Source organism: Equus quagga, chromosome 10, assembly GCF_021613505.1.
Source record: "Equus quagga isolate Etosha38 chromosome 10, UCLA_HA_Equagga_1.0, whole genome shotgun sequence".
In the NCBI taxonomy this organism is placed as follows: Eukaryota; Metazoa; Chordata; class Mammalia; order Perissodactyla; family Equidae; genus Equus; species Equus quagga.
Window position 1 is genome coordinate 13,329,006 of NC_060276.1, and position 17,595 is coordinate 13,346,600.

The window sequence follows — 17,595 nt, forward strand, 5'->3', positions numbered from 1 at the left end:
CAACCAGAGATGATACTGCACATTCTGCAAAATAATAAACATTATGTAAAGATGTTGTTCGTAGAAGCTGGGACTCGCTAGGCAAATGACACATTGTGATTCTGTCCACAAACCAATTCCTTTCTGGAGCCAGAATTTTTACCTGCTTTACCTAGAGAACAGTATCGAATAGCTAGACTCATCTGAAAATGTTTTGTTTGATATGAACTAGCACATGTAATTAAATGTCTTCTCTCCTTGCCTGAATAATTGGCGTTTGAGAGTCAACCAAAGAACAAGTCCATGTCTCCTTTTTCCAAGGGTGGGCTTCAGAGCAAAGAGAAGATGGATCCATGACAGGGTGGGGGAGGGAAGAACTGGGTGTTGAACCCACACAACCCTCTCCCTGGAGACAAAACTTGGGCAGCAAAGGAAAAGGATGTACATCTGGTACACCCTGTCTCCCTTACCATCATCCCCTTTCCATCAACTGACTTTAAGTCGGAAGTCAGCATTTAGCAGGTTCTGCCTGAAGCTAAGTGAGGGAGTTTAATTCTGAGGACTGTGATTCCCCTGAAGGGCCACATCCTTCTCTTTCTCTTGGGGAAGGAGTGTTGTTTGTACCCTCCTGATGCTGAGGGACGTAGTAGGCACCATCATGTGGCAATATCCCAAATTTATTCTATCTGAGAGGTTAAAAAAAGAGAAGTAATCCAACTGCTGATGTGAGTCATGAATAGATGATGTAACTTATGATGAGTTGGTGATACAATTTATCATCTACCAATCACAGGTTCTTAGAATAACCTTTGTACGGGATCAATATGAGCCATGAAACTAGATACGAATATATTATGAACATTTAAAGCTTTAGCCCCCTTGATTATCTTTAAAGTAATATATACAGCATATTTATGTGTAGATTTTTTATCACCAGCCATCTGGTAAAAATTAGTATGAGATAAATAATTTAGCTTCCTTCTGTTCAGATACAATTTCATTACTCTCTTCCTTGATGCTGCGAACAGTCTTCAGAAATAATCAATTCTAAAGTGCTTTTGCATTCCGGCTGAAGCTGAGCCTGGAGGTTTCTGACATGCTGACGTTTGACTCTTTTTCCTCTGTATGCTGTGAAAAGAAGAGCTGCCAATTATTAGGAAGTGGCCCCCAAAGAATTGCATACCTGGTGGCAGCCTCTTGCACAAGCACACTGCTAAATCACAGTGTGGGGACCCATGACATGCAGCAGCTTGGATGTTCAAGAAGTCATTGTTTCGAATTAAAAAAAATAATAATAATGCAGAGCATAAGAAAGCAACTTGGGAAAGATTAGTTATTATTCTCTGTGACCCGGTAACTCTCTCTAGTCACAGTGAAAATTCCAGCCTCTGAAGCTCAGTAATTGGTTTGGAGGAAATATTTTTCCATTCATAAGAAAAATCTCTGCTAGTTTTGGTCCTGGCCTTATTTCTCCAGTCTGGCTTGAGTTGAAGAATTTTATGCTAGAGTTGTAGGAGAACATGTGCAGGATTGGGGAAGGCCTTGAACACCAGACCAGCGAGTTTGGATTTTCTCCTGTAGGCAGCAGGGAGCCATTAAAAGATTTTGAACAGGAGGAATGTAAAAAATAGGACTTGATTTGGATGCATGTTTAGTATAAAAGTGCAATGATAAGATATATTAAGGGAGTGTTATGGTTCTGTTCACAGCATGAATATAACTGGAGAATTCGTCTTGACTAGCTGTCTACTGCAGCTTTTACGGCATGCAAATTTTCAGGGCCAGCTGTGTAAGAGCTTGATGGTAAAAGAACAAAGTAAGAATTGATAATGTGAATATGATTGTAACGAGAGGCAGTTTTGGTGATCAAGGTCATTGGTAACACAGAATAATAATCATTTTAAAGGGTTACTCTTGAATTATTTGTTATTTTGTTTGAGTTCTTTGGAACCACTTCGATGCTGTATAATTACCTTAAGTTTTAAGTGTTCCCTGCAGGGATAATTTATGCATTTTGCATTCTCATGCAAATGCCATAACAGTCTACACTGTTGAAAATGAAAGCTGGAAATTATTCCAAATAGGTCATGGTTGTGCAAAGCTTCTGAAGTATTAATCATTTTCATATAGTCCCAGTTTATATTATATTCTTGCACTGTGTTTTCAACTATGGTAATAGGTAACAAATATGTGAAAATTTAAATTGCATATTTTGATAACTGTAATTTGCCTATTTCAAAATTTAATGTCATCAAAACCCTTTTTAAAAAATTAATTTAAAATTGTTGCAGTATTTTGGGAAATACAGAACAAACCAAATTTAATTTAAACGAAGCTATTGAAAGCTCATTTAGGAATTGTAGCTGGATACTTGATCTCAACACACCTATAAAGCACTGCATTTTTAGAATTCAGGCTTCACTGCGGTGGTTTCTACATAACCATAATATAAGGTGATGATGATAATAAACGACATCACAGGTGGGGGCAGTTTGGTCTAAATAGAGAACCATTGTCTTGTTTACTGTGACATCTAAGCATTACATTTCTCTTATGAAAATATAATTCACTTTATGATAGCAACCTTCGTATTTCAAAGTGTCTTATTTTAATGAACTTTCACAGGACTTCTTTGCACTGATCCTGAGTTTCTCATGAGACCTGGATTTCTCTTTTTTTCCTTCAGAGATAGATGTGCATTACACTAAGGAAAATCTCCAGGAAGGTTTACTCCTCTGTCTGTCAGGCTCCTCCGTAAATACTAATGTACAGAAAAACGTTACCTGCGCTGGGCGGCCTCTCAGATTTTACCCTGAGCTCTGAGCACAACTGGGAGTTTGGACAGGAAATAGAAATTTTCTCCAACAGATGAGAGAGGCAGACTTAGTTTTTTACCTTCCCCATTAAACCCTTGGCCACGGGGACAGTGGGATGGCAGGCGTTTCTCAAAGGCCCCAGGATTATGAAATTGGGAAAAACAAATCATCACATTTACTTTCTCTGTTTTCACTTCCTCTTGTCTTCCTTTATCTCTTTGTACCCCCCTCCTGCCATCCCTCTGTCCCTCTGTCTCTCTCTGTCTTGAGCAGACAGGCACACATACACACGCGAGTCTGTTTGGGTTGATTTATATTTCTCCTTACCTGCTACCCACATCTGTACCTAAAAAGGCAGAAGCCTAGTTTCAGTAAATGTGCTCTGGATCACCCTTTAAAAACTTCTAGAGTAGAGAGAATTTCACTAGAAAGGAAAAAAAACCCAAATGTGCTAAAATTCAGCCGTGAACATTTTGCAGTAGAAGAATGAACTTTTCATGGCATGATCCAGGAGAAGGTTAAAGTAACATGTTTATGTGAGATAAACGGAGGGCTGCCTGGCATGTTAGAGAAAGCAGCAGGCCGGGAGCTGGTGAGCTTGGCTTGTACTCAATGTTGAAGCCCTTCCTTCCTTCTGCAACCCAGGACCAGTTAGGAAGTGTCTTAGAGATCAGGTTGCCTTAAAATAGGGGCCTCTCACATGTCAGCACCAGCTACCTTAAACTGATTCCAGCTTCCTCTAGAAGGAGCTGCTTCCCTGTTCTGAATTCATTCTCCAGCAGAAAGTGTAAAAGCCAGGTCCAGTGTATTAGCATCTTTGGCTCCATTTCTTCAACTGTGAAAAAAAAAGCTCTTTAGAGAGGAAAAAACAGGTCTACCAAAATCATTATAATCAGTACCTTTGTGATCATCATCATTATTAAACTGTCCCTTATCTGTCACTTGAATGCTATAACTGTTTAAGCAGGTGTAGAAAACTTTAAAAGTAGGCACTGCTTAAACGAAAGGTTCTATTAGATGTTTCATTATTGTTGTTATTAGTAACCTACATTATGAAAGTAGAACTAGCAAAACAGTCATTTAGAACAAAAGAAGTGAGATAATAGTGTTGTACTTTTTGTGGCATAGTAATTAAACTGAGACATGTAAATGTCATTGGGCCCATTAATACTGGATTATTTTGCAAATCTCTTTAATATCTTGTGGGTTCACTAATACACATTATAGTAATTCAGATTTTAGAATCTTAGGATATTTTAAGCCCCAAATTAAAAGCTCATGTATTGTTACCCTTGAAAAGGAATCACTGCTGAAAGCAATTCTCACACATACATTTCATATGTAACAGGAACCCCTCTCAGAAATGGAAAGATGCTTCTCTTCTCCATTTGTTTCCATCAACAACCACTAGTTTTGATACAAGTTTCAAGTTGGGAGTGGGGTGGGAGATGCTGCACTTTCTTATAGATCTCACAAACTGGGAGTTAAGGCAAGGGAAGGGATGCCATAGTCAATGAGCACTTACACCTGTGCTAGCTGCGTTCCATGCCCTCTGCAATCTTCCCTAGGAGGCACATGGTGCTGTTCTCCTCTTACAGATGCAAGAACACAGGTACGTTGCCCAAAGTCAGAAATCTGGAAAGTGGAAGAGGCAGATTTGAACAGAGCCCTTCAGTATTCCAAGAGGCAGGGCACTCAAATAGGAGGAGGGGCCAAACCTTCAGCAAATGTTGGAACTGGACATTTAGAAGAGAGTTGACATCACAGCTGTTGACCCACAGTGACTACCATTTGGATGAAAAGGCACACTTGCAATTGAGTTTATAAAGAAATGACTTGTTAAAGGTTTCTTTCCTGTGGTTTTCTCACTTGTGAGGTGGGAGGACTCCTCTCTCAGGCCAGAGGGATGTAGATCCACTCTGAACTTACTACTGAGAGCTGCTGTCAAAATTGAATCAGATCATTGTATATGCCAAGGGGCCTCCCACAGTGCTTGGCATGCAGTAGGCTCTCACTAAGTAATAGTTTAAAATGAATTCTTCCATTTGAGTCTTAATGAATCGACTTCCCCCATTTAGACTTGTGGTAAGTGACTGTTGCTAACATTGTCTCATTAGCTCCGTTAAAGGGGCAAATGAGGGTAGAAATGCACTCTTTTTGTGGAAAGATTACTCTCTTTACAACTTCCTATCCTCAGAAGTAATTTGCAGGTGTAATGTGATGCGGCAGTCCAATACCGCTCTGCAACACCTTTCTCATTCTTGGTTTATAGATGAGGCCTTTGCACCTTGCCCTGTGATTCCAGGTTTTATGGTTTGCAGTGGAAAGCACGCATTAGCGACTTCCATTTGAGCAGTCGCTGTTGTCTAGCGTTGCTTTCCTACCTGTTCAAGAGAAAAGATAAGAAGTTTCCTTGGAAAGTCTTGGAAGGAGTGGACTCATGGTTATTGTAAGTGACTCTCTTTTACAGAGACAGGCCCTATCAAATTTAACACAACCGCTATCCAACACAAAATTATGATCCTCAAGCTGCCCGAAGTACTAGAACATGCTATGCAACCCACCTTGGTATGATTTTATTTTTAATAGGCCCCCTGCCTTGCCAGTTTTTTCAGTTGATCTACGAGGAAAGAACCTTTCTCCTTTGTGTGACAGTTTGTCGGATCTCTTTGAAAAGTTTTCAGAGTTCCCAGCCTTTCAATTTTCAGACAGGAGCTTGCAACAGCTATTTAAAAAGATAGAACCTACTACGCTTATTCTCTCCCTGCCTACAAATACTTCCAAAGCCATTCTCTTGCAGATGGATTTAGATCCCACCCTGAAGTTATTACAGAGAAGAATACTGCCACAAATTAGAAAACATCCTAGTAGTAACAGAGAATATTTATCCAGTGGGCACAAATTAATTCCAGTAACCAGTAAAAAGCCAGGAAAGTTTATTTTTAGAAATCATATCTGATATTTGATTCCCATTTCAAGACACATAGGTCAGCCTGGCTATAAGAAAGCCAACATCCAGAGTTAAGATACATAATAGACAAAAAAGTTTTAGGGAGTTATTCACTTCAGAGAAGTGTTCTTCACTTCAAAAAGAAGTAATTTTCCACAGATTTTTGTTAAAAAATGAGATTTAATGTAGTAAGATTTAATGAATAATGTAATGGTCACAGTCTCTCTGCAACGTATCTTATGTAAGATGAAGTGTGTCTACTACTACTTAATTGGATTGCCTCAACAGTTTATCTCCTTCTGCAAGCTTTGGGTCAGGCTAACACCGTCTTGGGCCAGTTAGCCTTGGAGACCTGTGGCCCATCCCTCTCCTGTGTCACAAATCTCAGCAAGTTACTTCCATTTCGAAATGTCTTTGCTGACCAGGTTTGGAGCTGAGAGAGGCCTTTGGATCATGTAATTTTAATATCATGACAAAAATAACTCCTCTTAGGCACTGTAAGGGATGCATTATTTTTTGTTTTGTCTCCTGCTTTTTTTCTAGCTTATTTCAATGTGTTTTATAAAACAAATTGCTTTGTAAAATTTGACAGCTTGAGTAATCCATTGCATGAGACCACTTTACAGAAATATATGAAAATCCAGAACAAGCCAATACAAAAGACTAAACGAACTCCGGGGCTGGAATATGGTCATATCTGCATCCCAGTTCTGTTTTAAACAGGCCATTGGTTGACAGAGTCCTTAATGTATTTTTTCATTTTTGTTTGTGAATAATTGAGGAGAAAAAGCAATACTGTTCTAGCATATTTTATGGGGTCAACATAAGGTAAATTAAAATATCTATTAAATATCTTGGAATATAAAAATGCTACCAAGAAATTTCATTGTAACCATGGGAGGGAAATTAGTCCATGTGCATATTCTTAATTATAATTTGTGTTTCTTTACCAATGGTTGCTAATTATCATGTGTTCTTTTGAGTCATTTTGTTGTGGGGGATTTTGTGAAGCCCGTACGTAAGTACTGCATTTCTTCGATGCTGTGGCTTGCGGCACTGCAGCCTTTTCAGCCAACTGCAGACAGAAATGAGAAATGAAAGGGAGCAAAACAGTTTTCTGGGAACCAAGCTTGGAGGAGACCACAAAATACAAAGTGTCATTCATGTGCAGCCCTAATTTTGGCCAGAATTTATATCTTCCATGTTAATAAAACACATATAGGCAGACTCTTTCTTTGTAAATTGATTCCACAGTGAAAAAGAACCTTGAAAAGAAAACAAAATTTATTTATTTTGCCCTGGTTTCCTGGGCTTGTATTATCAGAATTAACCCCACATTTCATATTTATGGAGCTTTACAATTTTCAGAACTTCTTTCACATACATCATCTCATTGGATCCTTGTACAACAATCCAGTAAGGTCAGCAGGACTGGTAGGGTTTTTTCCTCCCATTTTACAAAAATCAAGCTAATAGAATTTAATGGAAATGCTTAGCTATTTGCAGACCCAAAGACCAAGAGTGGATGTTTAATGCCTATATCTTGATTAACAGGAAATCTCTTTATTCTTGCAGCTTAAGCATTGTTTTTCTTTTATTGTTCTCTCTTCTCTTCCTCCCTCTCCCCCTCCCTCTCCCTTTCCTCTCTCCCTCCCTCTCCAGTTTTTTAAATTGAATTTCTCTGTAGGCTGCTTTCCTCTTTCTGTCACCTACTCTCTCTGCTCTCACAGGCAAGTTCTGACTTGTCAGTCTCTACTCCAGCCCTCTCTTCATTTAGTGCCACATTGAACCCTTTTTTGGATCTGTACAAAGGAACTTCCAAGTTCTCTGCATATGGTATTCCATCTTTCATTTATTTCATCAAATGTGTGTTGATCATTGACTTTAAGCCAGCCTATGCTAGGAGCTGCCCTCAGGTATCTCACAGTCTAGAGGATATTTGAGTGAACAAACAATAGTCTGTTTATCATGAATTAATCATTTTGCTTAGCTACAGTGCGCTGGATGAGTATTGATTCCCTCTCCTCCAACCTCTCCCTTCTTGTGCTTTGATCTTAGTAATAATGAAGTTCATTCACGTCAGATATACCCTGGGAGAGAACATCAAAGTCCTGAATATAATGATTAGTCCTGAATTTTGAAATCACTGATAGAGGGGAAGCCTATATAGAAAGTATAGGTAGTTACGCTGTCACCCCATGGGTATGACTTATACTTTAAAATTCTATTTTTTTGTTTTTCAACAAAGTTGAAAATCTAATTTTAATCTGTGTATTTTTCCATTAGGCTGAGGAATAATTGATGCACACAAGTCAGACCAGCTTAAATCACCTGCTAACTTTAAGTCTAGAAAATGAATTGTCATCAGAACATGGCTCAAAATTAGAAGAGCGAGCCCTTGCTATTGGTAGTAATTGTTAAATTAATTGGATCATCTAGCTACTGAAAATGTGGCCAGAAGAGAGGAGGTAGACGAAAAGAAAGTGAGAGGATTAAAGAGAGAGAGAGATTAGTTGTGATATGTTTATAGAACCTACTGAAAAGAGGAAGTCATGTTTTACTAGGTTCAATGTTTAGAGTTTCTTTAAATGCCCACTCATATATCTATAAACTGTTTTTGTTTCTGTGTTCTCTGATGCCTGCTTTACAAGACTTTATGAGGGAATACAATGAAATGCATTGAGAAATGTCAACGGATGTGTGCACTTGGCATAGCATATACAGATGGGAAAGGTTATATTTAATGTGCCATACTGTTGTCACAGACTTTGGTCAACAGTCAACGGGCTTAGTGTTGCCATTTTATGTATGGACAACCTCAGTAGACTCTGATGCTCTCTCAAGATCCAAGGGAATCAGTGCAGTCCATTTAAAAAATACTTCTTTTGAGAGAAATGTGTTAAAAGGAAGCATTTACAATATACGTGGCAATCCTCAACACTTCCCATCTTCCTGAGATACAGATGCAAATGAAACACTGCCACCCTATCAGTGGTACCATAGCTGAAAATACAAAAGCAGGGGGAAAAGAGAATGTATAAAATAGCAGTATAAAAATCTGCTCTTAAAGCCTATGTTTGCCAAGTTACTTCTTTTAATCAGGAAGGCATTTAGTCATGATGTGTGTATTTTGGTATCATAGATGTGTTTAGAGCACTGAGATGACAAATAATATACAGACATTTTTTAGCTCTCACCTTTTTGGTTATGGCTACTGAGGATGTAGCTGCACCTCACCTGCTGAGGGACGTTGCCCTCACTCGGTTCCCTTCAGGGAAGCCACCATCACAGCCCATGCCCTTTCTGACCTGGCTCCAGCTCCACGGGGCCAGAGAGGTATTGCACCCTCTCCATACTTTGCCCTCGGTGCCAGGGGCAACCCAGGGCACTGTTGCTTCTTTTGACCCTAATAGAGAATAGCAGATTACATGAGTCGAAAGCCTTTTGTTCTGTAACAAAAATGTTTTCTGGCACACCATTGGATCTGGGAGTTAGTTGCATATAATCAACATTACTGATTGCATTAATGCCTTCTTCACTTGCCTCTCAAAGTCTGCGTGGAGGTCTAATATGCCTTGATAAGGGTAGCAGACCGTTACCATTTGTGACTGTAAGCATTCTCCAATATGTTCTATTGACCTGATATTGAGGGTTTCAAATGTTTTCTTCTTGTCAGTGATATTTCAACCTCCAAAGAACCATTTCCCTCCTAATAGTGAGTAAATTGGTAAAAAGGGGTATTAGATTTTGCTCCTGGATCTGCTTGTTCTGCAAATGTGTATTCTTCATTCCTTACCCAAAATATGATCGTTATAACTAACTGGTATGGATTCCTTAGATAAAAAGGTTCAATATTCACTGCGAAAAAACTAACCTTGAACTTTAAGGGGAATAGAGATAATGATATAGAAGAGAGATTTTAGAGACAGGTTGATTATTTCATGAACTAGAAAGACGTTATTCCTCTGAAAAAAAATGTAGATATGCAAGAGAGGTAAACAACTTTGAAGAGAAATCAATGCACAAAAGGTTAGAAGATATAAAGGACCTTTTCTTTTGTAGTCATGCCAAGTAATTCCTTAGTGACTGTGCAGGGAATGCTTCACATCTTTTTAATTCATTCATTCATTTATTATGTTAGCAGGTATTTATCTAATGCATATTAAATACAAAGCACAGTGACTCCTGCTTCTATTTAGCACCTACTGTGTGTCAAGGCCACTATGGTACGTTTTTCAAGAGCGCTAATAATTGTCTCCAGGTCAATCAAAGGAGATTGATTCCTCACCATATGTCAACCTGCTATCCTCTGAATAGGGCTTCCCTGGTTAAGGTCAGATCAATTTCTATTATTTGTATGAATCACTTCTGAGACAGAGAGAGATGCAACTGCACCCCTCTTCCCTTTGGTGGCCCTTCCCATGTTGGGTGGGATGTTCGCATTTTTCCACATTTGATACAAATCAAGCCTCTTCTGCCTACTCATTCCAACACTGGATAAAATGACAGTGTCACACACAGAGAACAGAACACTCCTTTAGTTGCTTCAATATTCTTTTTTTGGCCTCGTTTTCCTTCCTCTCTACTGGGTTTTTGAGTCCAAATTTAGTGGTGATGACTAAGAAATTGCCAGGATGTGACAGAGCATGCAGTTCATTGAGTCCTTCCTTGCCATTTTCCAATAGTTGTAACAATTACCAAGTTTTTCCTCCTAATGTCGTAGGTGCCAGTATCTGTGTAGTATCTGTTATTCTTAACAGATGCTAAATCACGCATGCAGGATCTGCCCATGCAGTGACAGCTTCCTTCTACATACAACTGATTTCCTTATATAGTATTAAGGAAATCCCCTGAAGACTTTATTAGTTGATACTTATGAATCCTGGAATTTCCAATACTTAAATCTGAACCTCTGAAATCCAAATCCTATGAACAATAATCGAGTGGTCTGCTGTGTACTAGGCAATATGACAAGTTATTTATGAGGGTGAAAAGTGAATTCAGAAATAAGACAAGTCTCCTGCCATCTGGAGCCAATCAAGCACACGCTTGAGTCACAGGGCCAAGCTAGAGATGTAGATGAAGTTTCCAGGAGCACAAATACGGATGTAATCACTTCTGACTGGGAGAGATCATATATGATTCCAGAGGCAGTCATATGGGAGCTAGACCTTGAGGGATGAGAGCACAACCAGTAGGTAGAGAGAGATAAGAATGACATCCTGAACAAAGGACATTAATGGCATCTGTAAAGGTGAAGAGGTACACATGATTCTGTGCTAGAAGATGAGACAGAAGGCTCGGCAGTGACTAAATTGTGGAGAATTTTAAATGCCACATCAAGTTGTTGTTTTGACTGTAAGCAAAAGGCAAAACCATCAAAAGTTCCTGAGGAAGAGAACTTTGTTTTAGGAGGGAAATCTGCTAGCAGAAGAGGAGAGAGCAGTCAAGAGGTTATTACAGCAGGCCAGTGGAGAGGTGAGAAGGGTGCAAACGAGAGCAGTGGCAATGGGAATGGAAGGGAAAGGTCATGGACTGGAGAGCATGTGGATGAGCTTCAAGGCCCCCTGTTTTAAGTGTGAGCAGTTGACAGGATGGTGGACTCTAATTCCTAAGACGGGACACAGAAGTGAAGGTGAGAGGAACTGGGGCTCTATGCTTCGAATATTTTTCTTCCCCCTTTTCTGTTTTGAATTCCTACCCATCTTTTAAGGCTCAGCTCAAATAACACCCTCCCTGTGAAGCCTACCCCTCCCCAGTCCCCCAATCCGAATTAAGTCAGGCTTCCTCTGTTCTCATACAACACCTCCTTTATGCCTCCCTCTCTGTACTTAATGGCAGCACACATATGTACAGGTCATTTAGGAACATGTCTGACTTCTGCAAATAGATGGTAAGCTTTCCAAAGCCACATCTTATTTACCTATGAATTTTTAGGACCACCCAGGCGTATACTGGACTGTCAGAAAATGTGTGTAAAAGAATGAATGAATGAATGCTGCTGTCACACAAGAAGTGAAATGCAGCCCTTTTGGGGGACCTGCCTTAGAGCACAGAGTGATCCCATCTCTTGGTTTTGTAGTCAGTCATACGGTATGTTTATGTGGCTAAACAGTATCGCTCGCCTTGATCATATATGTTATTCACCATATTTATTTTCAGATGGTTTCTGACTCTTCATGAAAATAAAATCCACTCTCCAAGAATGAGGTTCTTTTTTCCAAATGGTGATTTAATTCCCAAAGAATTTCAGCACCATTCTACGCAATTGTCCTCATCACTAGAGGAAATGTGGAGACCTTTAGTCAAATTTCTTTATAGGCATACCTTGGCTTTCCCTATGTAAAGAATCCTACAAAGAGGAGTTTTCACAGCCCATAAGTAGAACGCTTTGGTTCCTACCATGTGATAGTTGCCTTAGAAGTACATTTCTTCTTGAGTAGATTGAATTGGTGTGAATCTTCTGAGGATCTGTGAAGTGTGCCCCTAGGCTGAGATGACCCCTAAAGATGACTACAGTCTGTGCGCGCTGGAGGCCAGATGAGGGGAATCAGTGAGATCACTGAGTGAAACAGAATTTCGTGGATGCCAAGAAAAAAGAGAAGAAAATTGTTCAATTGTGTAACTTTCAGAGAAAGGCTGCCTCTTTTGAGGATTCTGTCCCTCTTTGCTGAAGTGACTCTCTCAGCGCATTTCAGATCCTGTTGGTCAGATGGTGTACATTACTCAGAATGATACCTAATATGAAAATGAAGGAAGATAGGACCATGGAGGCACTGTTCAGAGAAGCCCGGTGTCCAGAAAGTGTGCAATAATTTTACAAAGTATTGTTTAGGGTTTTATCAAAGGTTATTCCTGATAATGTCTCAGCAAATTAGCAAAACACTAATGGCTTCCTTGGTGCCACTGTCACATGTAGTTCAGTTCGCATTTTTCTCATTATCTTCGACTCCAAGTGAATCCTCTGCTACTCTATGGATTACTCAGATTAAAATCTGCTATTCATTTCATTTTACTTACAAATGACCATTTTTAATAGCTATTTATTGCATACACACGCATATAGAAAACTTGAAAGAAGGCTTTCTTTATGTTTTCTTCTGAGACAGTCTGTTGGGTCAGGAACCCTTCGTTTATATGGGCAAGTCCAAAGAAAACATAGCCAAATATGTGGCAGGAAATCACATTGCAGGGTTCAAAATCTCCCCAGCTACTCTCTCTCGTGTCTGCTTGTAGAATTACTGTAAATCCTTTGCTTCTATATTGATTTGCTGTAACTGTTACTGTAAGGCAAGGATGGGGGTGAGGAGGGAATTTTTTTCTTTTTTAAGTCAAGGTCCAATATCTAAAAAAAATCAATTTGGTTTACCTAAAAGTAAAAGGTAGCCTTTCTTTGTGGCATCCCTTTAGAAATATAGACAGCCAGCATTATAACATTGTAACGAAGATTTCAGCCTTGGGCAATTGAAGATTATAGTATATAGTAATGGCAGAATCTATGAAAATTAAGTGCAAGGACCAAATGTTTATTTTCTCATATTTAATCCGAAAGAGCACAAAGCTTCATGTGATTGCTTTATGCTTGTCTTTTCGATCTTTGGTTCCTGTATTTGTCCAATACACTACACTTATGTGGCTGGTTCTAATTTCTCCATTACCTTATTACAAAGAGAGCTCATTATTGATCAGTAGCACTTGTACTTAGGGCTTTTTCTAAAGTATCATGTGAAATGTTATATATAGTATTGGTTTCCAATGATAGCAGTTTATGCTATTAAAATAGAACACCGGTGATACACGCTTTAACGAAGTATGTCCTAAATGCCTGAAGGGCGATACCACATGGTTCTCCACGAAATTCATAGCTATAAATATTGAACTTTGGTTTATTTACTTTTCTTGTAGGAACATTTCACACCTGAGTGCAAATTCAAAGAATCAGTGTTTGAAAATTATTACGTGACATATTCATCGATGATATACCGTCAGCAGCAGTCAGGCCGAGGGTGGTATCTGGGTCTGAACAAAGAAGGAGAGATCATGAAAGGAAATCATGTGAAGAAGAACAAGCCTGCAGCCCACTTTCTGCCCAAACCACTGAAAGGTAAACGTGATCTTATAGGAGCTGTGGATTAAATGAGTATCAGTCTTTAAATTAATCCTTTATCACACTTTTGAAAGTGGAGCATCATTCTACCACATTAAAGCATTTATACAAAAATTTAGTAACATTTTACCACACTTAAAAACATTAAAGCATTGACAATAGTATCTAATCTCCCGATTTTAATTTTTCCATAGTACATCGTGATAGAGCAACACCTTACTTATGTGAAAGTAGCTTAATTGCTAACTCAGGACAGCCAAAAACCCCACATTATGCTGAAATGGTCCCTGGGCGGAAACACAGTTGCTAAAACGTGTCCACATTTAACACTTATTAGAAAGCTCTTTAGGCCCTCTCTAAGGCCCAACAATATTGTCCCAACAGTTTTCATTCACTGTTTTGTTTTCCAGTCATTATTAGCCGATCAGTAGCAAATTAGAAAGGATGAGGGATAGGAATGGGCTGCAGAAGATAGGGATGTTAGAAGTAGTAAGACATGGTGGAGAAGGGATAGAAAATACGGGCAAAGCCGAGCAAGACCTTTAAGAGGTTACCGACCGGGGGCTAGAATAAGGGTTTAGAGTAGGGGCAGACTGCCCTGTCAAATCAACAGTGCACTGCTTAATAGCATATTTTCTGGAGCCAGACTCCTTGGATTCAAATCCCAACTTCACCCTTTACTAACCAGATGGTCTTGGGCAGGTTATTGATCTGTGTGTGCCTCAAGATGCTCACCTGTGAAATATGGGTATGAGTTCCTCCGTCAGAGGACGCGTATGTGGATTAATTGAAATAATGCGTGTGAAGCACTTAGAAGAGTATATAGCACAGTATAAATGTTCCATGAGTGTAAGCTAGTACTGTTATTTACAGCACAACAGTAACGAAATTTGCATTTATTGCATTAAGAATTGTGCTAATACTCAGACTCTTGGAGAGTTTCATTTTAAAGTATGATAGAAATCAGTATTTTCAAATGTTTAAATTTTAATATTTGGCTTGCACAGCATACTGTACATCATATTTAAACTTCTAAGAGCTTTATTAAATGCATTTCTCATTAATCCTCTCATATATATAACCATAAGTGATGGAAATTGGCATTAGAACTCTTTACATGCTACTGCACCAAGGCTAGATTTTGCTTAGATTCAGTCCACTCTCTACTGAGTCCTTGAAAGCAGCATTTTTCATGTTTGGCTTAAAGCATGGAAGCCTAGTAATCAGAAGAAAAGTTTAGGGCCAGTGTGGTGTGTGCATATGAAGGCCTTTTACACCATCTTTCTGTGCTTTTCAGTGGCCATGTACAAGGAGCCGTCGCTGCACGATCTCACGGAGTTCTCCCGATCTGGAAGCGGGACCCCAACCAAGAGCAGAAGTGTCTCCGGTGTGCTGAATGGAGGCAAATCCATGAGCCACAATGAATCAACGTAGCCAGTGAGGGCAAAACAAGGGCTCTGTAACAGAACCTTACCTCCAGGTGCTGTTGAATTCTTCTAGCAGTCCTTCACCCAAAAGTTCAAATTTGTCAATGACGTTTACCAACAAACAGGCAGAATTCACTATTCTATCTGCCATTAAACCTTCTTATCATCCGTACTCAAGCCCCATAACTTAGATAGAGCTTGTGCAAAAGAATGCCAGGCATTATCAGTGAACTAAATCTGGGAGAAGGACTGCCCAATTTTCTCATGATCTCACCTATACTTTGGGGATGACAAACCAAAAATATTTCACAGCACTAATGCTGATAAAAATTTGTTCTCCAACCAAGAAAATTTAAAAGACCACAATTGCTATTCAAAAACGAAAAACATAACAAAATAAAATTAACTGCTTAAATGTTTTGTAGGGGCAAACAAAATTATGTGAACTGTGTTGTTTTCTTGGCTTAATGTTTTCTATCTACGCTTGATTCAAGTGTATTATTTACTTTGGTATAGTGCAACTTTATGATTTATGAAATTCAATGGTTCTATTGACTCTGCGTCACTTAATCCAAATCAACCAAATTCAGGGTTGAATCTGAATTGGCATCTCAGGCTCAAGGTAACAGTGTTCTTGTGATTTTACCAGTTTTTTTTAGATTTGTAGTATTCTGGTCAAGTTCTTGTGCTGTACTTTGTGCGTAGAAATTGAGTTGTTTTGTCAACCCGTCAGTAAATATTTACTTTAAAAAAAAGATTATCCTCAAGTGTAGATTTCTCTTAATTCCATTTGTGTTATCATGTTAAACTATTGTTGTGGCTTCTTGTGTAAAGACAGGAACTGTGGAACTGTGATGTTGTCTTTTGTGTTGTTAAATAAGAAATGTCTTATCTGTATATGTATGAGTCCTCCTGTCGTTGTATTTGGCACGTGAATATTGTGTACAAGGAAATGTTCAGACCGGTTACCCCTAAACAACATATACTTATACTTGCTTCTGGAAAAGTGTTTAAGACTTAGCTAGGTTTCCATTTAGATCTTTATATCTGTTGCATGGAAGAAAGTTGGAATCTTGGCATAGAGTTGCATGATGTGTAAGATTTTGTGCATTAATAATTGTTAAAATCTGTGTTCCAAAAGTGGACATAGCATGTACAGGCAGTTTTCTGTCCTGTGCACAAAAAAGTTAAAAAAAAAGTTGTTTAATATTTGTTGTTGTATACCCAAATACGCACCGAATAAACTCTTTATATTCATTCAACGAAAAATCCTTCAATGTATTTATTCAGTGTCTTTTATGTGCCATTAACTGTCATAGAAACGGGAGTTAAACATTGAATTACGTGCATCAGGTCACTACACTCAGGTCATCTACAGTCTAGACATTCATATTAACATGAACACTCTTTGAAGTGTGGTTATTGTACTAATTATTGTACTTGGACTTCATATTGGGGCAGAAGAATTCTCATCCCCATTCAGTGATGGAATTGCAGAAACGAGCCCTATTTTCTAGTATTCTCTCTGCCATTCACACTGTCATTTCCCCTGTCTGTTGCTCATTTCTTTCGGTAGAGGAAAGAGACAGGGCTAAATATCTAAAGTCCTTTCTACCTCCAAGAGCTGAATGAAAATGTAAACATTTTTAACGTCAGTGACTTTTCACTAGCTCCCGAAAGCTGCCATTGCCTGGCAATGCATGCTTCAAGAATAGTCGATGTATGAAGGTAAGAGTGGAGGAACAGGTAAAACATAATGGACTGGTGCTTCTCAGGGCATCCATCAGATAAAGTTACTGGAGCCCCAAGCAACATGCTTTTGCATGGAGGGGAGGCTACCCATTCCTAAGGTGTTTGGACCAGATTCGGCAGGAACTGCTAGCCCAACCCAGCTCAGCCCAGCCACCTTCTAATTCCATCTTAAGCCCTCATTCTGTCTCACCCTGCCTGAGCTCTGATGTCTAACTGCATGAAGTGAAGCTGCCTGCTGCACTTGGACTCAGGAGCCTTTGTACCATGTGCCATGAGTAGACTCACTCAACCCCCGCCTCCTATTATTCAGTCAGTAGAGAAAAGTAGTGCATTGTCTCCCTCTTGCTCCAAGGACGTTAAGGTTTGGTCATTGACTATTTTGGTTGCTGCTTTTCCTTTTTCGTTGTTCAGAAATAGTGTAGGTCTGCTGGTAATAAAGAAATCAATACATTGGTGTCTCAGGGAAGCCTGACATAAATAAGAAGTGGTCAAAATACCCAAGAAGAATCCTTTACTCCCAAAATTCTCTTTGATCTTCCACAAGTTGTTTTTAACAAAAAGTGG

General features: G+C 39.1%; 1 protein-coding gene across 6 annotated transcripts in view; it reads left to right on the forward strand.

Moving 5' to 3' along the window:
- Positions 1-16,541, forward strand: part of FGF13 (fibroblast growth factor 13) — a 488,384-nt gene extending 471,843 nt beyond the window's left edge. For all 6 annotated transcript variants that reach the window (XM_046672533.1, XM_046672532.1, XM_046672531.1 and 3 more), the window contains 2 exons: positions 13,651-13,849; positions 15,150-16,541. In XM_046672533.1, the coding sequence (XP_046528489.1) occupies positions 13,651-13,849; positions 15,150-15,286 (336 nt within the window). In that variant the 3' untranslated portion in view covers positions 15,287-16,541. The remainder of the gene's footprint in view (positions 1-13,650; positions 13,850-15,149) is intronic.
- Positions 16,542-17,595: the final 1,054 nt, after the last annotated feature.